Genomic DNA, 16,446 nt, shown 5'->3' with positions numbered 1-16,446 from the left:
GCTGAGGCTGAATGGGGAGCCACTCAGCCTGGCTCACGTTCCCCAGGCTGGACGCCACGTGTGGGAGCTGATGTTGACCGGCCCCCACGTGGGACAGGACTCAGCCCTCCCTCGGTCCTGTCTGGGATTAGGAAGCAACCTGTTTGCCTCTGTTTGCTCCCCACAGGGTCCCCCCGGGCCTACAGGTCCTCAAGGCCCCATTGGACAGCCAGGCCCCTCGGTGAGTACCTGTGACTAGACCCCCTGGGTGAGACCCTGCCCTGCTGCTGCGTGGCCTCACCTCACCTCACTTATGTTCCCCTAGGGAGCCGACGGCGAGCCCGGCCCGCGAGGCCAGCAAGGCCTCTTTGGGCAGAAGGGAGATGAAGGTTCCAGAGGCTTCCCCGGGCCACCAGGACCGGTGGGGCTACAGGTAACTGCATTGCCCGGACTGTGACAGTGGCTCCTAGGGTTCACGGGGCCCACCTCTCCTGTCTTTATAAGAATGGGGAAACTGAGGCTCAGTGGCAGGGATTGGAAGTAATCCCAGTGCCCAGGACGCCAGATACACTGCACATCCCCATAGAAACCTGAGAAGCACTGGTCAATTGTCAGAAGAGGAAACACGAGTCGTCCTCCTCCCTCTCCTTTGCCTCTTCCTCTACTCCTCTGCCTCCTCCTCTTCCTCCTCCTCCTGCTCCTTGGTGTACTCCTGAGCTGTGATCACCTTAGGCTTCCTGTAGTTGCTGGGCTGACAGGCACGCACCATTGTATCCAGCTCCCTCTAAGCTGACAGGCAAGCACCATTGTACCCAGCTCCCCTCTGTTGAGAGGGAGTCTCCCAGGCTTTTCTTCCTGGGCTGGCCTTGAACCTTACTCCTCCCATTCTCAGCCTCCCAAGTAGTTGGAATTACAGGCATGAGCCACAGATGCTTGGCTTACACAAGTCCATTTCTAAGCACATGTCCTACAAATGACAGCATCTGGTGCGTTTCCAAGGCGGGTGTGTTCATAGCCACCCAGGTGCATAGGTTGTTTGGCATTTGCAAAATGCAAATCAGGGCTGTCATATGCTCTAGAGAGTGAGTTTGTACCCAGCTTTTGTTTCCTATTATGGGTGCTGAATGTCATTAAATATTCCGCTTTTATTTAGGAAAACACGGTTTTTAGTTACTGTGTAGTATTTCAGCATGTGCTGGGGACATAACTTATCCAGACGGCCCCTGCTGCCGGCTCATTAAGTTTATTGTTTTATGAGATGCTGCCATAAGTGCCTGTGTCCATAAATCTTTGCATCCTCCTCCGATTCTTTCCTCAACAAGCTTGGCGCCCTTGTACCATGGTGTGGCCTCACGTGGTAATAGACTGGTGGCAGTCTATTACCCTGCGGGGCTCCGGAGGTCTGTGGCAGTGTGTTGGTGCCGAGTGAGGACAGTGGGTGTGCAGCATAGCTCATCATCTAACCTCCACGTTTCCTGTCCTCAGGGCTTGCCCGGGCCTCCAGGAGAAAAGGGTGAGACAGGAGACGTGGGCCAGATGGTAAGTGTGGCCAGGCCACCGAGACCTTGTTGAGGTGCCTGGTTTTCGTGTTGGGGGTTGTTTGTATTTTGTCTGGACTCAACGCCCTTTCCTTTCCCAGGGCCCTCCTGGTCCCCCTGGCCCCCGAGGACCGTCCGGAGCCCCAGGTGCTGATGGGCCTCAGGGTCCTCCTGGCGGCGTGGGAAATCCTGGAGCAGTGGGAGAAAAGGTGATGTCTATTACTTGTTACAGAGGCAGCTTGGGGGCAGTGTGAGAATTGAGTGTGTGTGTGCATGCACATGTGCACATTTGCATATATCTGCTCATACCTGCAGAGACATCCAAGGAGATGCAGCTGGGTTATTCCTGTAAATGTATTTAGAAACTTAAGATTGATGAGCTGGAATTGGGAATTCTGACGCATTTATTTGTGACAGCCTTTTGCAGAAGTTCTGAATGATGCCCCCTTGCCAGCCTTCACTAGTATCCTCAGTATCTCCCCAAGACTTAGCCCTGGCAGAAGGGACTGTCCCTCCCACCCCTAAACTGCGAGGCTGCTGAGCTCACATCTCCCCCTGAGCCTGGTCCTTTCCTTCCCCAGGGCCCAGGCCTCATCATTGCTTCTAATTGACTTTAGGGCCCTCAGGGCAGTGAGTGAACACGATGAGCCCACGTGTGTGCTCTTGTGGATGTGTGAACGCATGTGTGTGGATATATATACATCTAGGTGTGCGTGCACGTGAATGCATGTGTGCACATTGGCAGTCATACATGTGTACATGTGTGTACACATGTGTGTGCACAAGTGGGTGAACATGTGCGTTTATGCCTGAGTGCGTGTGCACCTATGTGTGTGAGTACCTGTGTTTACGCACATGTGTGCAGGTGTGGCCTGTGTGATCCAATGCTGCACGTTGCTCATGAGTTCAAGAAGTCAGACTTTAGGGAGTCACAACATGTGTTCGTGTCCCCTGGCCACTGTTTCCAGAACTTTCTTTCTGATGCAGCAGGTCACTCGGTTGGCTCAATTGTTGTGATAGGAGTGATGGAGAGAAGCACACCGCAGGGTAGAGGCCCAGCTTCTGCCCCCAGGGGCAGCGCCTTCCCTCCGTGCCCTGCCCCGTGCATGTCCCTGCTCTCAGTTGCCCCTCACAGGCCCGCAGACCCTTCCTGCCCACCCGAGGGCTTGCCCTTGCCTTTGTCCTGCTGCCCACGCCTTCACAGTGTCACCTAGTTCTCCAGGGCCTCGGGCACCTGTTTGCCTTCACTGGTGTGGCCCCCTTGTGAGTCTCCCCCTTCCCCCCCTCCCCGGCCCCCACCTCCATCTGCCACGCTCCTCTGTCCTGTGCTGTGAGCCCTCACCAGGCCACGCTCCTCACAGGCCTCCCCACAGTCCTGAGCGCCACCACCTTTGAGTCTCCAGTGCCGGATGGCACACAGTCAAAATTGGCATGTGCAGGCCGCTGGACCCACAGCTGTCCTGGCCAGGCCTCGTCATGTGCTCCTTGTCTCCATAGGGGGAGCCCGGTGAAGGTGGAGAGCCTGGTCTTCCAGGGGAAGGAGGCCCCCCGGTGAGTGTACCTGGCGCTGTGTGGGCACGGCCAGGATGGAAAGCCCCAGTTTGCTCCATTTAACCTTTCACGTAATGGGAATCAAAGCTGGGTGTCAGTGGCTCATGCCTATAAATCCTAGCTACTCAGGAGGCTGAGATTTGAGGATTGCAGTTGAAGCTAGCCCAGACAAGAAAGTCCATGAGACTCTTTTGTACCAGGAAATAGAGCTATGGTCTGAGTGGTAGATCACTAACTTTGAGCACATAAACTTAAGGACAGCACCCAGGCTTGGAGTTCAAGCCCTAACAATGAAGTAACAACCAAAGAATCATCACCCTGCTGTGCCCTCCAGTGCCAGAGAATTACAGTAAAAATGTACAAGGGTGCCAGGCACTGGTGGCTCACACCTGTAATTCTAGCTACTCAGGAGGCTGAGATCTGAGGATCTCGGTTCCAAGACAGCCTGGGCAGGAAAGTCCGGAGACTCTTATCTCCAATGAACCACCAGAAAACCAGAAATGGTGCTGTGGCTCAAGTGATACAGCGCTAGCCTTGAGCTGAAGAGCTGAGGGACAGCGCCCAGGCCCAGAGTTCAAGCCCCACGACTGGAAAAAATAATGAACAAGAGAATGCAGGGAGGGTAGTGCTTGTGCGTCTGTTCTGCACAGTCCCCAGCCGTGACCCATGGGGCCCATGGCTGCGGTAACTCCACCCTGTGCAGCACTGGGCCCTTGTGCTGGCTGGTGTGGGCCTGGGATTGACCCACCACCTCAGACTGGCGGTGAGCTTGGGGTTGGAGATCAGGTGCAGTTGCCAGGCGGCCGTCCTGAGGTCTGGGGGAGGACCGAATTCTCCGGCTCCTTGCTGCACCCCTGGTCTAGGAGCTATGGAATTGGTGGCTGCCCCATCTACCCCCGATCCCCGGCCCAGCCTCCAACTACAGCTGGGCCCAGAAAGGCCTGGGGCTCCTCTACCACCTGGCGGGGCGCGCAGGGCCCGGGCTCAGGGAGCAGCTAGGGCTGGGATGAGAGCGGCAGCGTGGCTCCAGCTCCCCTTGAGGCCTGACAAGTGCTGGGGAAGGGATCCCAGCTCAGCGAGCACCGGGTGCCGCCCTGGCCAGCACCTGCAGGTACATGGGTCAGCTCTGAGCACTGGACCCGGACCTCTCTTCCCTTCCAGGGACCCAAAGGAGAAAGGGGGGAGAAGGGCGAGGCCGGCCCCTCTGGTGCTGCTGGACCCCCTGGGCCCAAAGGGCCCCCCGGAGACGACGGCCCCAAAGGCAGCCCTGTGAGTAGTCTGCGGTGCTGTGGGTGCCCCGTGGTTTGGGGGTGTGGGGGCACCATGCTCTCAGTCCGCTCTTACTCAGAAAAGACATGCATGACAGCTGTACATCCTGGGAAGTTTTATCTAGATGTTTCCATACCTGCTTCTGGGCTGAACTAGTAGAGATGGACAAGGAGAGCTATGGCAGTGGAACCCTGTGGAGGGTCGACCTTGTGGACACAGCCAGCCATGACCCATGGGCAGCGGCCCCTTCCTCTGTCTGCCCTGGTTTTGTAACAGGACAATTTCAAGGAGGCCTGATCCAGACTCCTGAAGGTCCAGGCTCTGGCCTTAGCTCAGGTCTGCAGGGTGGCTTGTGGGCCAGATACCTGCCCTCGCCCGTCCGGTGAGCAGGAGGCTGCTGGCCACTGCTTGCCCTCTGGGAGGGTTCTACCCATGGACGTGCACCATAGGATCAGCTGGCTGCAAGCGTCCAAGGCATTGACACTGCCCTGCATCCTTGGACCTGGGCAGGGGCGTGGTGGGCAGGGTGTGGTCAAGCTGCTGACTGCCCCGCCCCTCCCCCTCTCCTTTTCAGGGCCCGGTGGGTTTTCCTGGAGACCCTGGCCCCCCTGGGGAGCCTGGCCCTGCGGTAAGTACAGGCGGGCCCTGCATCACTCTGTGAGACACCCCCCCCCCCCCGTCTCCTTTCTCCCTGCTGATCTCTTTCTGGGGAGTTCAACTGGGGACCCAGCTTTCTCCACTTCAAGAGAAGGACCACACCCTGAGCCAGTCCCCGGATGCTCTGGGAAGGGACTGAGCACGGCCTGGCCTGGGGCTGGGGGGTGTTCGGGTGCCATCAAGGCAGAAGCAGGACCTTCCTCTGTTCCCACAGGGTCAGGATGGTCCCCCTGGTGACAAAGGAGACGATGGTGAGCCCGGACAGACGGTGAGTCCACCATCGCACAGGGTGTTCCTGGGTTCCGGGGACTTTGTAACTCAATCCGTTCTTTTCTGAGAAACCTAGCGCCAGTTCCCCGTGGCAGGCCCAGGAACCCCTGTGGTCCGTATAAAGCCTACACGATGCCAGGACAGACTGATTGCTTCTTCTTTTTGTCAGTTGTGGGGCTTGAACTCTGGGCCTGGGTGCTGCCCCTCAGCTCTTCAGCTCAAGACTAGCACTCTACCACTTGAACCACAGTGCCACTTCCGGCTTCTTCTGTTTATGTGGTGCTGAGGAATTGAACCTAGGGCCTCATACATTCGAGGCAAGCACTCTACCACTGAGCCACCTTCCCAGCCATGTTGGCTTCTTGTATGCTTCCATTGGCTGCCATTGCCGACTGCCTATATTGATCATTTCATGTGGCCTTTGAATGATGCTATCATTTCTGGGTAGAAAAATGTCCCCTGCCCCAAGCCTTTTTCCAAAAGGAATTACACCCACCAGGGATTCTGAACCGGGGCCAGGGTTCCTCTCCCTTCCCCTTCCCCAACTCCCTGTGAATACCAGGCTTCACCATGGCCACCTGACAAAGTGAGCACCAGGCAGGCCAAGGAGAGGGCTGAGTCTCTGGGCATTTCTCACATGGTCGGCACAGCCCTTGACCGTGAGCAGTTATCTGCTTCCAGCCTGCAAGCCAGTCTCTCTGGGATGGGACTAACCCCACTCGCCTCTAGGCAGGACACTGCTTAGGAAGGACCCGATGCTCCCCATCCCTCACCCCTGGGACTTCCATGTCCCGGCCCACACCTCCTGTGGTGTGACTCCTAGGAAGTGACAGATGTCTGGGTCTGTGATGAAGTGCCCCAGCCCAAGTTTATTGGGCTCAGATGCTGGAGTCGGGGAAGTTGAAGATGGAGGGACCTTGCCTTTGTTGTAATGTGATACAAGGCATCACGTGACAAGAGAGCACACAAGGAAGGGGAGAGAGAAAGGGAAAGAGGGAGAGAGAGTGGGTCGCAAGTAGACAGCCATCCCCCTTTGTAACCGAGGGTGTTGTACAGTGATGGCCTCAGTTTGGTTCCGCCCTCACCCCTCATCAGCCATCACACCCCTTCCCCGCAGTGGCAGCTAAATCTCAGCTGAGTGTTTGAAAGAGCCTTCAAACTATACATTTCCTCAATAGCAGAAGACACGTGTCACTAACTTGACATGAATAGCAAAGGAAAGAAGGTCTTGCGGAGGTTCACAGGCCCTGGCAGACATCTCTGGCTCCCCACCCCCCATGGTTGCCCGGGCCCCTGGCTTAGTGCTCCTCTCCTCCTGCCATGACAAGATGGCTTTCTCCCAGAGTCCTGGCGGGGCCAGGGCCAACCTCTGTGTGTCCACTCTGAATGCCCACACAGTGCAGCGACCCTGCATGCTGGTGGAAGGGCTCCCGAGTCATAGCTAGAGCCCAGCCTTGCCCGGGACTTGCCGGGCTCACTGAACACTGGGCTGTCCTGGGGTGAGTGAATGTCCTTGGTGCCCCACCCAATAGACCACCAATCCCTAACTTTCCCCAATCCCTAACTTCCCTGTTCTTTCTCCACACCAGGGATCTCCGGGCCCGACTGGCGAGCCTGGTCCCTCAGGGCCTCCAGGAAAGCGGGTGAGTCCTTCCTGAAGCTCATCCCCAATGCAGCTTCACTGCCAGAATCCCCTGGTACCCAGCATAGCACTAAGGAGCGGACACGGTGTGCCAAGTGTGAGCCCCACCCAGCTTCCAACTGTCCTCAGATCTCAGGCCTGGGCTGGGTTGACAGCCTGCAACTCCCACCTGCCTGGCTGGGAACCATCCTCTCTGGGCTGCTAGAGGAGGGCCAGGCATTGTTGTGTCCCCTGGTCACTTCCTAGGGCTAATGTTCAACCAGGAGAGAGCCTCAGAAACTCAGGGTGGCCAGGGCGCCTCCCAGATCTGCCTGACAAGTCCTGTGGTGACCTAGAGGAGCTCTGCCCCTCAACCCCGGCTCTGAGGCCCGTGCATGCTCAGGTCAGCTCATTGCCTGTCTTGTTTGGCTTGTTCTAGGGTCCCCCAGGCCCCGCAGGCCCTGAAGGCAGACAGGGAGAGAAAGGGGCCAAGGTAAGTTGTTGCTTGGCTGGCTGGGTCCACACTGGAGCCTCTGGAGGGCAAGGGCTGGGGGAGGTGGAGATTCCTGAGGACGGGAGCTGTGGTAGCCGAAGGAAGCCGAGAAGGCAGTGTGAAGCCTGCACGGCCTTGGGCTTCTGGTGGAGGAAGGTAGAACTGTGCTGGGCGCTGGGGCTGTGGGTGGCGGCCATCGCCTGCCCTGTGAGACTGGCGGAGACCCAGGGCCATTCTGAGGTGGCCTGGGTGGCACCGTTTGCCTCTGTCTGGAGACTCCTTGTTAGGGTATGAGCGAGCGGCGGGCGCTGTGCAGCTCAGGCCTGCTGGATGGGTTGGCCTGGTGGGCAGGGCCAGGAGCCAGAGGGCTGCACAGTTAGGCGGATGGGCGGTGCCCAGGGAAGCTCTGGAGGAAGCTGGGGATGTGAGGTGTCTGGGCGGCATCCAGTGTTCTGAGCAGGAGCCTGGGCGAGCTCCCCAGGGCCTGCGAGCATCCTGACCCACCCCCTCTCCGCAGGGAGAAGCGGGCTTGGAAGGCCCTCCTGGGAAGACAGGTCCCATCGGCCCCCAGGGGGCTCCTGGGAAGCCCGGGCCTGACGGCCTGCGAGGGATCCCTGGCCCTGTGGTAAGTGTGCTGGGCACACTGGGAGGGGCAGGGGGCTGCTGGCGTGAGGCACGTTCATACCTGGGGTCTCTGTGTTTCAGGGTGAACAAGGTCTCCCAGGATCCCCAGGCCCAGATGGTCCGCCTGGCCCCATGGTGAGTAATGTCCCCTCAGTACCAAAGATGAGGGGTGCTGTCCCGAGACAAGGCAGCACCAAGGGTGAGGGGTACTGTCCCGAGACAAGGGAGCACTAAGGGTGAGAGGTACTGTCCCGAGACAAGGCAGCACCAAGGGTGAGGGGTGCTGTCCCGAGATGAGGGAGCACCAAGGGTGAGGGGTGCTGTCTCAAGACAAGGGAGCACTAAGGGTGAGAGGTACTGTCCCGAGACAAGGGAGCACCAAGGGTGAGGGGTGCTGTCCCGAGACAAGGGAGCACCAAGGGTGAGGGGTACTGTCCCGAGACAAGGGAGCACCAAGGGTGAGGGGTGCTGTCCCGAGACAAGGGAGCACCAAGGGTGAGGGGTGCTGTCCCAAGACAAGGCAGCACCAAGGGTGAGAGGTAGTGTCCCGAGACAAGGGAGCACCAAGGGTGAGGGGTGCTGTCCCAGAGACCCCAAGACAAGGATTCTGACCCCTCTGCCTCCTGCACAGGGTCCCCCAGGACTCCCTGGCCTCAAAGGAGATTCTGGTCCCAAAGGTGAAAAGGTAAGCAGGAACTTTGTGGGGATTGTAGGGGATCTTGTGGTAGAGCTGATCTAACACAGTGAATTGGGAGGGACAAGCCACCAGAGTGTGCCCCGGGCTGTGACAGGACCCGGGAGGTGGAAGATAAAGGGAAAATACTGCTGTGAAGCTGGGCTGTGGCCTTGCTTTGGGGCCCACGGGGCCCCCACGGAACAGATAACCTTCCAGCCCGGCACAGTTCGTGGCCAAGGCCAGCCTGGCATCTGGGAGTGGGCGCCTCGTCTGTCCTAGGGTTTGGGGCAGCACTATGGCCAGGCAGTTTTCACTAATTGGTGGTGACTTCATTTTACCTGCATTGATTTATTCACAACTATAAAACATAGCCACAAGCCTAGAGAAGGCAAAGAGGACCATCTCTTTACCCTTCTGATAGCTCTCGCCAGCAGGCTCCCAAGCTCCAATGGAATAGAAGCTGAAGGAATCCTTCCAGACTTTCTATGGGCTCATACAAAACAGACAAAATAGATGGCATTCGTGTTTCTTTTATTCTTTTAATTTTGGGTGAGCAGGCAGTGCTGGAGTTTGAACTCAGAGCTTCGCACCTGCCGGGCAGGTGCTCTTCTACCTAAACCACACCTCTCACCCTTTTGGCTTTAGTTTGTTTTTCAGATAGGGCCTTGTGATTTTGCCTAGTCTGGCCTCTGACCACACAAGATCCTCTCACCTATCCCTCCCACATGGCTGGGATTGCCGGCGATGTATACAAGCCGTCACTCCCCGGCTTGTTTGTTGAGCTGGGATCTCACGAACATTCTTGCTTGAGCCAGCCTCAAACTGTCTCCACTTCCCACACAGCTGGGGTTACGGAAGCAGGCAGGATTTTTCTTTCAGAAGACATACAAATGAATGTCTTTAGCACTCTGCACCTTCCTTCCTAAACATTGGCGGGTGTATCAAGTAGAAAGACACAGACACAGACACACACACACACACACACACACACACACACACACACACACACACACACACACACACACACACACACACACACAGACCACTGCTGGGCTCCAGAGCCTAGCTGTGCGCCGGGGTCACCCGACCTGTGGCGATGGCCTTGACTTGTCATTGCGGGTACAGCGCCCCCCACGCCTTCCTTCCCACAGGGTCATCCAGGCTTGATTGGACTCATCGGACCTCCAGGCGAGCAGGGTGAAAAGGGCGACCGCGGTCTCCCCGGCCCCCAAGGTTCATCTGGGCCCAAGGGAGAGCAGGTGAGTGTAGAGGCGCTCATGGCTGAGCCCAGGAGATGTTCTCTGCAGGGAGCTAGGCCCCTGCTTTGTCGATGGGAAAGCTGGAGGCTTGGGCCCCCACCTGGTTGTCTGGCTAGCTGGCAGAACTGTACCCAGCAGGTAGCCGTGGTGGCCCTTGGAGCTAGAGGGACTCGGGAATCAGCCCTTCCTGCCTGTCCACCTTGATTTAGTTGTACCATCCAGAAGCTCACTGGAGACTGTGTGGCATAAAGAGCAGAGTGCTATCTGGCCTCTGCCCCCACCTTGCCTCAGGTGTGAACATCTGACCCCCAACGTCCTGGCAGCCACTGCAGCTAGTTAGCATGCAACCTCAGGAGCCACGGGGAAGCAAACCCTAGCCCCCGCCGGCAGCTGCCACCACTGAGGTGTTTGCAGGAAAGCAGGGTGAGGAAGGGTCCAAGGCCTGAGAAGGACGAGCATGTGGAGAGGGAGGGAGGTGTTGCTCAAGGTTGGGCCCTCCCCTGCGGAAGGACCCGGGTCTTCATTCTAGCGGGACTGTCCACTTCCCAAGCACCATTTGACAGGGCCACGCCCAGCTGTTGGACTGCATGCAGCTCCAATCTCAGTGGGAAGTTTTGGCACCTTGTGGCCAACATGGCAAAGTCCAAGCTGGGCTTCAGGTTTGCGGGAAAGGCCTATAAGGTGGAGCTGGCCGGAAGTCTCCAGCTCTGACCATGTGCCAAGCACCTTCGGAGGCTGGAGGAAACAGCACTCCCTACTCTCCCCGGGTCCTGCCCCGGGTCACTGTAGAAGAAAGACCAACTATGAGGGTACCCAGGGACTGGAGACCATCTCTGTGTTCTAGAAGCACGTGGCTCCTTGCAGTGTGGACAGGGCAGTGAGGTGGGGCGTCAGTGTTCAGTGTTCGGTGCCAGTGTTCAGGCCAGCCTGGCACAGCAAAGGAAGGCGCTCCCTGCCACGTGTGCTTTGCCTAGTAGAGTCAGTGGCTGGCCACGAGCTGGGGATGAGCTCCAGGGAGTCCAGGACAGGATGAGGGGACTGGGCGGTGTGGCCAGGGGGTGGAGTCACCTGCTCTGGGCCTCCTTGTCTGAAGGCTGACATAGAACCTTCTCTTTTCCAGGGTATCACTGGTCCTTCTGGCCCACTTGGCCCCCCAGGGCCCCCTGGTTTGCCGGTGGGTATCTGGGAGGGAGGGCTCCCCTGGGGGGCTCTGGGGAGGGTGGAAGGAGGGGGTGATGTGGGCTGAGATTTATAGGGAGTGATAGAGATGGCTGGAATGGGATCCTGGGGTAGATTGGTCCGTATACCCCATGTTGGGGTTCTAAGGGGGAGGAGCACGAAGTGGGGGCCCTGGGCCCTGGTTTCAGTTGGGGAAGCAGGAAGAAGAAAGCCTCTGTCTCTGAGCCCTGCCTGGGAGTGGAGGCTCATCTGTAGCTTTGGGGAGAGCGAGGCAAGTCATGGCTGGCTCTGCAGCACTGCCAATCAGTGCAGAGGGCCAGCCGGCCCTGGCATAGAGTTGGGGACTGTCCACCCAGCACCCAGCCCGGGGACTGTCCACCCAGCACCCAGCCCAGGGACGGTCTTCCCAGCAAGCCGGGGAACTGTCCTCCCAGCCACCCTCCTGTTCCCAGGAAAGCTGGCACCCGAGACACCCCCACAGCCTTGCATCTCTGCCGTCCCCAACCACTAGATCTATGTAGGCTGGGCCTCAAGTGGCCAAGATGGCCTTTCCCCTGGCCCCTTCTGGGCACTGTCGTCCAGGGCTTGGGGGGAGGGTGTGTGTATCAGGAAGTCCAGTATACACTTGCTCTGCTTAGTGCCTGCCCAGTTGTTTCCCAACTGGGGAGGGTGGCAGGCTGACCTACCGGGGGCTGCCCTCTGTCTCCTGTTGGGTTAGCAATGGGCACAGAGGGAGAGGCGGGGCATGCGGAGGGCAGTGGGGGCTGGGCAGGATGGGGCCTGATGGTCACTCTGCCCACTGACGTTCTGGCCTTTGGTTTCTACAGGGCCCACCAGGTCCAAAAGGTGCTAAAGGCTCTTCGGTAAGTGACCAGCCTCGATGGGCCCATGTTGCCTAGGGGCTCCTGGGGAGGTGGACAGGGCGAAGTGAGGACTACCTCGGAACACCCCCCACCCTGCCACCCATACTCCTCCTGTCTTTCTCCTTCCTTTTTTTCCTTGTGTTACATTATGCTGTGTGTTACTGGTGTTCTTTAGTGTCATCTTTAGGTTTAAAAAACAGTATATTACTCCACTTACTTTGTTGGTCATGGGGGCTGAACTCTGGGCCTGGGCGCTGTCCCTCAGCTCTTCAGTTCAAGGCTAGCGCTCTACCACTTGAGCCACAGCATCATTTCCAACTTTTTCTGCTTATGTGGGGCTGAGGAATTGAACCCAGGGCTCCATGCATGCAAGGCAAGCGCTCTACCACTGAGCCACCTTCCCAGCCCTACTTACCAGGGCTGTTTGTTTTTGATTAGTTTTTGATTGCACCTCTTTATGGGGTACACAGAAATAAATGGATCCCTGTCTACAACATGTGTAATAATCAAGCCAGGGCAGTTAGCATTGCCATTTTTCTAAACATTTAAGACAAGTGTTTTGAGGCAGTGGGGCTTGAGCTCAGGGCCTTGTGCTTGCTAGGCAGGTGCTGTACCTCTTGAGCCATGCCTCCAGTCCCTTTGTGCCATGATTACTTTTGAGTTAGGGTCTCACATTGTGCCTGGGCTGTCCTGGGCTGAGATCCTCCTCCTTGGGTTTCCTCGTGTCCTCCAGTCCCACCTAACTCCCCTTGCAAACTACAGACTTTCATTCCTTTTCATGGCTGAGTAATACTCCCCTATGTGCACACGCACCCTTGTGTGGATAAACGGTATTCTCCCTCCTCCAGCTGTGGACCCTCCTTGGTTCTGTGTCCCACTGTGGTGAACCGGCATGAGGGCAGGGCCAGCATGTGTTGCTCTGGCACATTGACTTCGTCCCCTGACAATCAGAGATGGTGGTACTGGTTCTATGTTTTGAAAAACCTCCATACCGATTTCATTATAGGCTAGGCTGGGCAGATTTACATTCCTTCCAACCAAGTTTGAGTAGTTCCTTTCCCAGCATTCTTTTTTTTTTTAATCTTTTTTTCTCTTGAACACAGAACCTGGGCACTGTCCCTTAGCCTTTTCTTTCAAGGCTGGTGCTCCACCACTTGAGCCATACCTCCATTCCTGGCTTTTAGGTGGTTCATTGGAGATAAAAGTCACCCAGGCTTTCTTGCCCAGCTCGTTTATACCTCGATCCTCAGGTCTCAGCCTCCTGAGTGGCTGGGATTATAGCTGTGACCATGTTTTGGATGACAGCCATTCCAATGGGTGAGATAGAATCTCATGGTGGCTTTGACTTGCACTTCCCGGATAACCAGGGGTTGCAGTTGATGGTTGTTTTTTTCCCCATAAATGTCTTTTCATCAATGTCTTATGTGAAATGGGTCTCTCCGAGCTGGCCTCGCATGTCCAAGCCTCACTCCCTGCCTTGGAGGGTGCTGTCCCCACCCCTGGTCCTGCTTCTGGGCCTCTGAACAGTTGAGGCAACGCTAGCCTTGCCCAGACCACTCTGGATCTTGCATTATAAATGTCTCCATGACCACACTCTGGTTTTCTTCTCTCTCCCCAGGGTCCGACCGGCCCGAAGGGAGAGACAGGCCACCCCGGGCTCCCTGGTCCTCCCGTGAGTAGCCTGGGGAGCCGAGGGTGGGATGGGAATGGAGGGAATGTCCGTGGGGCTCACTTTCTGAGTCATCATGGCACCCAGGAGACGTGCCCAGGGCCTTGTCTCTGGACACAGAGGGGAAATGGGTCACACAGCCCCATCCACAGCAGCCTCCCTGGCTCACTCCTGGGAAGCCTCATTGACCAGAAGAGAGGGAGAGCATGCACTTCTGTCTATGTGCACATGTGTGGTGTATAGATGTGTGGGTGTGTGGATATATGCGCAGATCAGTACATGTGCATACGTGTGCTCAGTTATATGTGTGCCTGGGTATGTTTGTGAAAGTATGCATTTGTACGTGAGCACATGTGCTGGTTTATGTGTGCTTTGTATATGTGTGTGAGCATGCATTGTAGGCGTGTTCATATTAGGTGTGCATGTGCTCGGGTATGTGCATATGAGCACATGTGCATTGGTGCATGCATGCATGCATGCATGGGATGCGTACATGTGTGTTGAGTTGTGTGTTTGCTTACTTGTATGGGTTGTGCACCCATGCATTGTATGGCAGGGGTGACATGTGCATGTATGTATATATGCACATAGGTTGTGCTTGTGTATGTACGGGGTGTGTACCCATGGTGATTGCCTGTGTGTGTAAGTGTGCATTTGTGTTTGTGTGCAGGTGTGCAAATGCATGTGTGTGCACATGTACCTGGGTTCAGGGGACACCAGACAGGCCCTGACACACGTAGTGAGGCCAGCCTGTGGCCTCTGGGCTCTGGGCTCTGACTGCACCTGCCCTGGTGGAGTCCCCGGAAGTGAATGGGTCTCTGCATGGATGGTGCTTAGGCAGCTCTGCGGACTGCAGAGCCACGAGGGGAGCCCTGAGCACTCTCCTCGAGGCTTCGCCTTCAGCCCATCTCAGCAGAGAGCCAGGGGCCCAGCATAAGCCCTGAAGCTGCTGCAGTTGGCTGAGGAGAAGAGGCTGGAGGGGCCGGGCCTGCAGCTCAGAGGAGGGAGGCGCTCAGGAGGGAGGCGGGCAAGGACCTGGCAGACTGGATGGGTCCAGAATGCCCCAGAGACAGAGAAGAGGGAAGACAAAAAGGGCCGAGAGGGACCCGTGTCCTTCCAGCTGGCCCCTCGGGCCTGAGGGAGCCCTGCCCCATCTTCTCCTGCCCACTTCTGCCCTCTCCCACCCCCAGGGCCCACCGGGCGAAGTCATCCAGCCGCTGCCCATGCAGGCCTCCAGGACTCGGCGGAACATCGACGCCAGCCAGCTGCTGGATGATGGGGCTGGGGAGAATTACATGGACTACGCGGACGGCATGGAGGAGATCTTCGGCTCGCTCAACTCTCTGAAGCTGGAGATTGAGCAGATGAAGCGGCCGCTGGGCACCCAGCAGAACCCCGCCCGCACCTGCAAAGACCTGCAGCTCTGCCACCCCGACTTCCCGGACGGTGAGGGATGGGGCTGGGGTGGGGGGGGTGGGGCCGCCCGCCATGCACCAGGACATGGGCTTCCTGTCTGGGAGGAAGAAGGGGCGGTTCCCTTGTTAACTGGAGGAAGGTGATGTGCCAGGGAGGCTGGGCAGAGAGGCCAGGACCTAGAGGCTGGGCAGTCCTGGACTCCATCTTGTCTTAGAGATTTTCTGGTGGGTACCTGGCTTACTCTGAACCTTGTTGTTTCTGACCTGAAAACTGGGAACGGCCCACCACCCCCTCCTACCCAGGAGGACAAGCAAATCATCAGTGCAGAAAATGCCTTTGCCCAGCACGCACCAGGCCATGAAATGAGGGCTAGGTGTCTGAAATAACATCAAGACACACGTTGTGGCCACATCAAGCACAGGTCAGCAATAAGATGCTGTTAGCCTGTCCACCTAGGGCAGTGTGTGCATTCCTCCTGCAGCACTGAGAGACGGCAGTGGGTCCAGCAGGCTCTGGCCCCATGGGGGTCTCTTCACCCATCTTGTTGGCCAGGAACACTTCCCCCTGGTCATCAGACGCTGCCTCCACGCTGATGTGGATGAGTCCGGCTGTATCTCTTATGGGCTCGGTGGGAAAAGCAAAATGTAGCCAGAAAGACTGCAGGAGAGCCATGTGGGGCTTTTATGGCCCTGCTGGTGCATTTAACTGCCAGCCTGCAATGCCGTGGTGGCTCCCGCAGCCATCTGGGGAGCCGGGCTCATGTGTTGGCCTCGCTGTCTCTGAAATCCAGGTGAATACTGGGTCGATCCCAACCAAGGGTGCTCCAGGGACTCCTTCAAAGTCTACTGCAACTTCACCGCCGGAGGGGCCACGTGTGTCTTCCCTGACAAGAAGTCGGAGGGGGTGAGTACCTGTCTCACCATGGAGCCAGGGTGCTTTGCATGCGGACGGATTGAAAGCTGAAAAGCTGAGGCTGATCTGCCTCAGAATGGAACATTCCTTCCACAGTAGCCTTTTCATGGTGAGAAGAGCTCTTTCAGGGCCTGGCCAGGGCAGGTGAAGGGTGGCGGCCCCCAGTGCTTCCCCTGCAGCCTGACAGGGCACTGTGGCCTCGGTGGACCTCCTGACGGAGATCAGCCAAGTCCCGAAGGCCTGTGGGGCAGTTGTGATCAGGGGACCTGAGGTGCCTTCTAGAAGCTGCTGTCTGAAGCTAGCTTATTTTGTGGGATTTACCCCAGGCCTCCTGGGCGTCAGACATGGTTTGAAAGTCTGATAAGGGAAGAGGTTGAGGATGGAGAGCTGGGACTGGATTCACGCAGTCTCCACTGTGGCTGTCAGGACCCCGGCTCTGTGGTCAGGATCTGGTGGGGGGCAGGGGGGAG

At 57.4% G+C, this 16,446-nt stretch overlaps 1 protein-coding gene across 2 annotated transcripts in view; it reads left to right on the top strand.

Moving 5' to 3' along the window:
• The window catches only part of Col5a1 (collagen type V alpha 1 chain), a 143,163-nt gene that overhangs the window by 112,971 nt on the left and 13,746 nt on the right, over positions 1–16,446 (top strand). For both annotated transcript variants that reach the window (XM_042681059.1, XM_042681060.1), the window contains exons 45-63: positions 167–220; positions 305–412; positions 1,465–1,518; positions 1,619–1,726; positions 3,015–3,068; positions 4,230–4,337; positions 4,912–4,965; positions 5,209–5,262; positions 6,854–6,907; positions 7,325–7,378; positions 7,896–8,003; positions 8,084–8,137; positions 8,634–8,687; positions 9,830–9,937; positions 11,058–11,111; positions 11,944–11,979; positions 13,598–13,651; positions 14,839–15,094; positions 15,855–15,967. In XM_042681059.1, the coding sequence (XP_042536993.1) occupies positions 167–220; positions 305–412; positions 1,465–1,518; positions 1,619–1,726; positions 3,015–3,068; positions 4,230–4,337; positions 4,912–4,965; positions 5,209–5,262; positions 6,854–6,907; positions 7,325–7,378; positions 7,896–8,003; positions 8,084–8,137; positions 8,634–8,687; positions 9,830–9,937; positions 11,058–11,111; positions 11,944–11,979; positions 13,598–13,651; positions 14,839–15,094; positions 15,855–15,967 (1,539 nt within the window). The remainder of the gene's footprint in view (positions 1–166; positions 221–304; positions 413–1,464; positions 1,519–1,618; positions 1,727–3,014; positions 3,069–4,229; positions 4,338–4,911; positions 4,966–5,208; positions 5,263–6,853; positions 6,908–7,324; positions 7,379–7,895; positions 8,004–8,083; positions 8,138–8,633; positions 8,688–9,829; positions 9,938–11,057; positions 11,112–11,943; positions 11,980–13,597; positions 13,652–14,838; positions 15,095–15,854; positions 15,968–16,446) is intronic.

The sequence above is a fragment of the Dipodomys spectabilis genome, unplaced genomic scaffold (genome assembly GCF_019054845.1).
Source record: "Dipodomys spectabilis isolate Male_0828 unplaced genomic scaffold, ASM1905484v1 ptg000067l, whole genome shotgun sequence".
Lineage (NCBI taxonomy): Eukaryota > Metazoa > Chordata > Mammalia > Rodentia > Heteromyidae > Dipodomys > Dipodomys spectabilis.
Note: the sequence above shows the minus strand (reverse complement) of the source record. Positions and strands in the feature narration are given on the sequence as shown.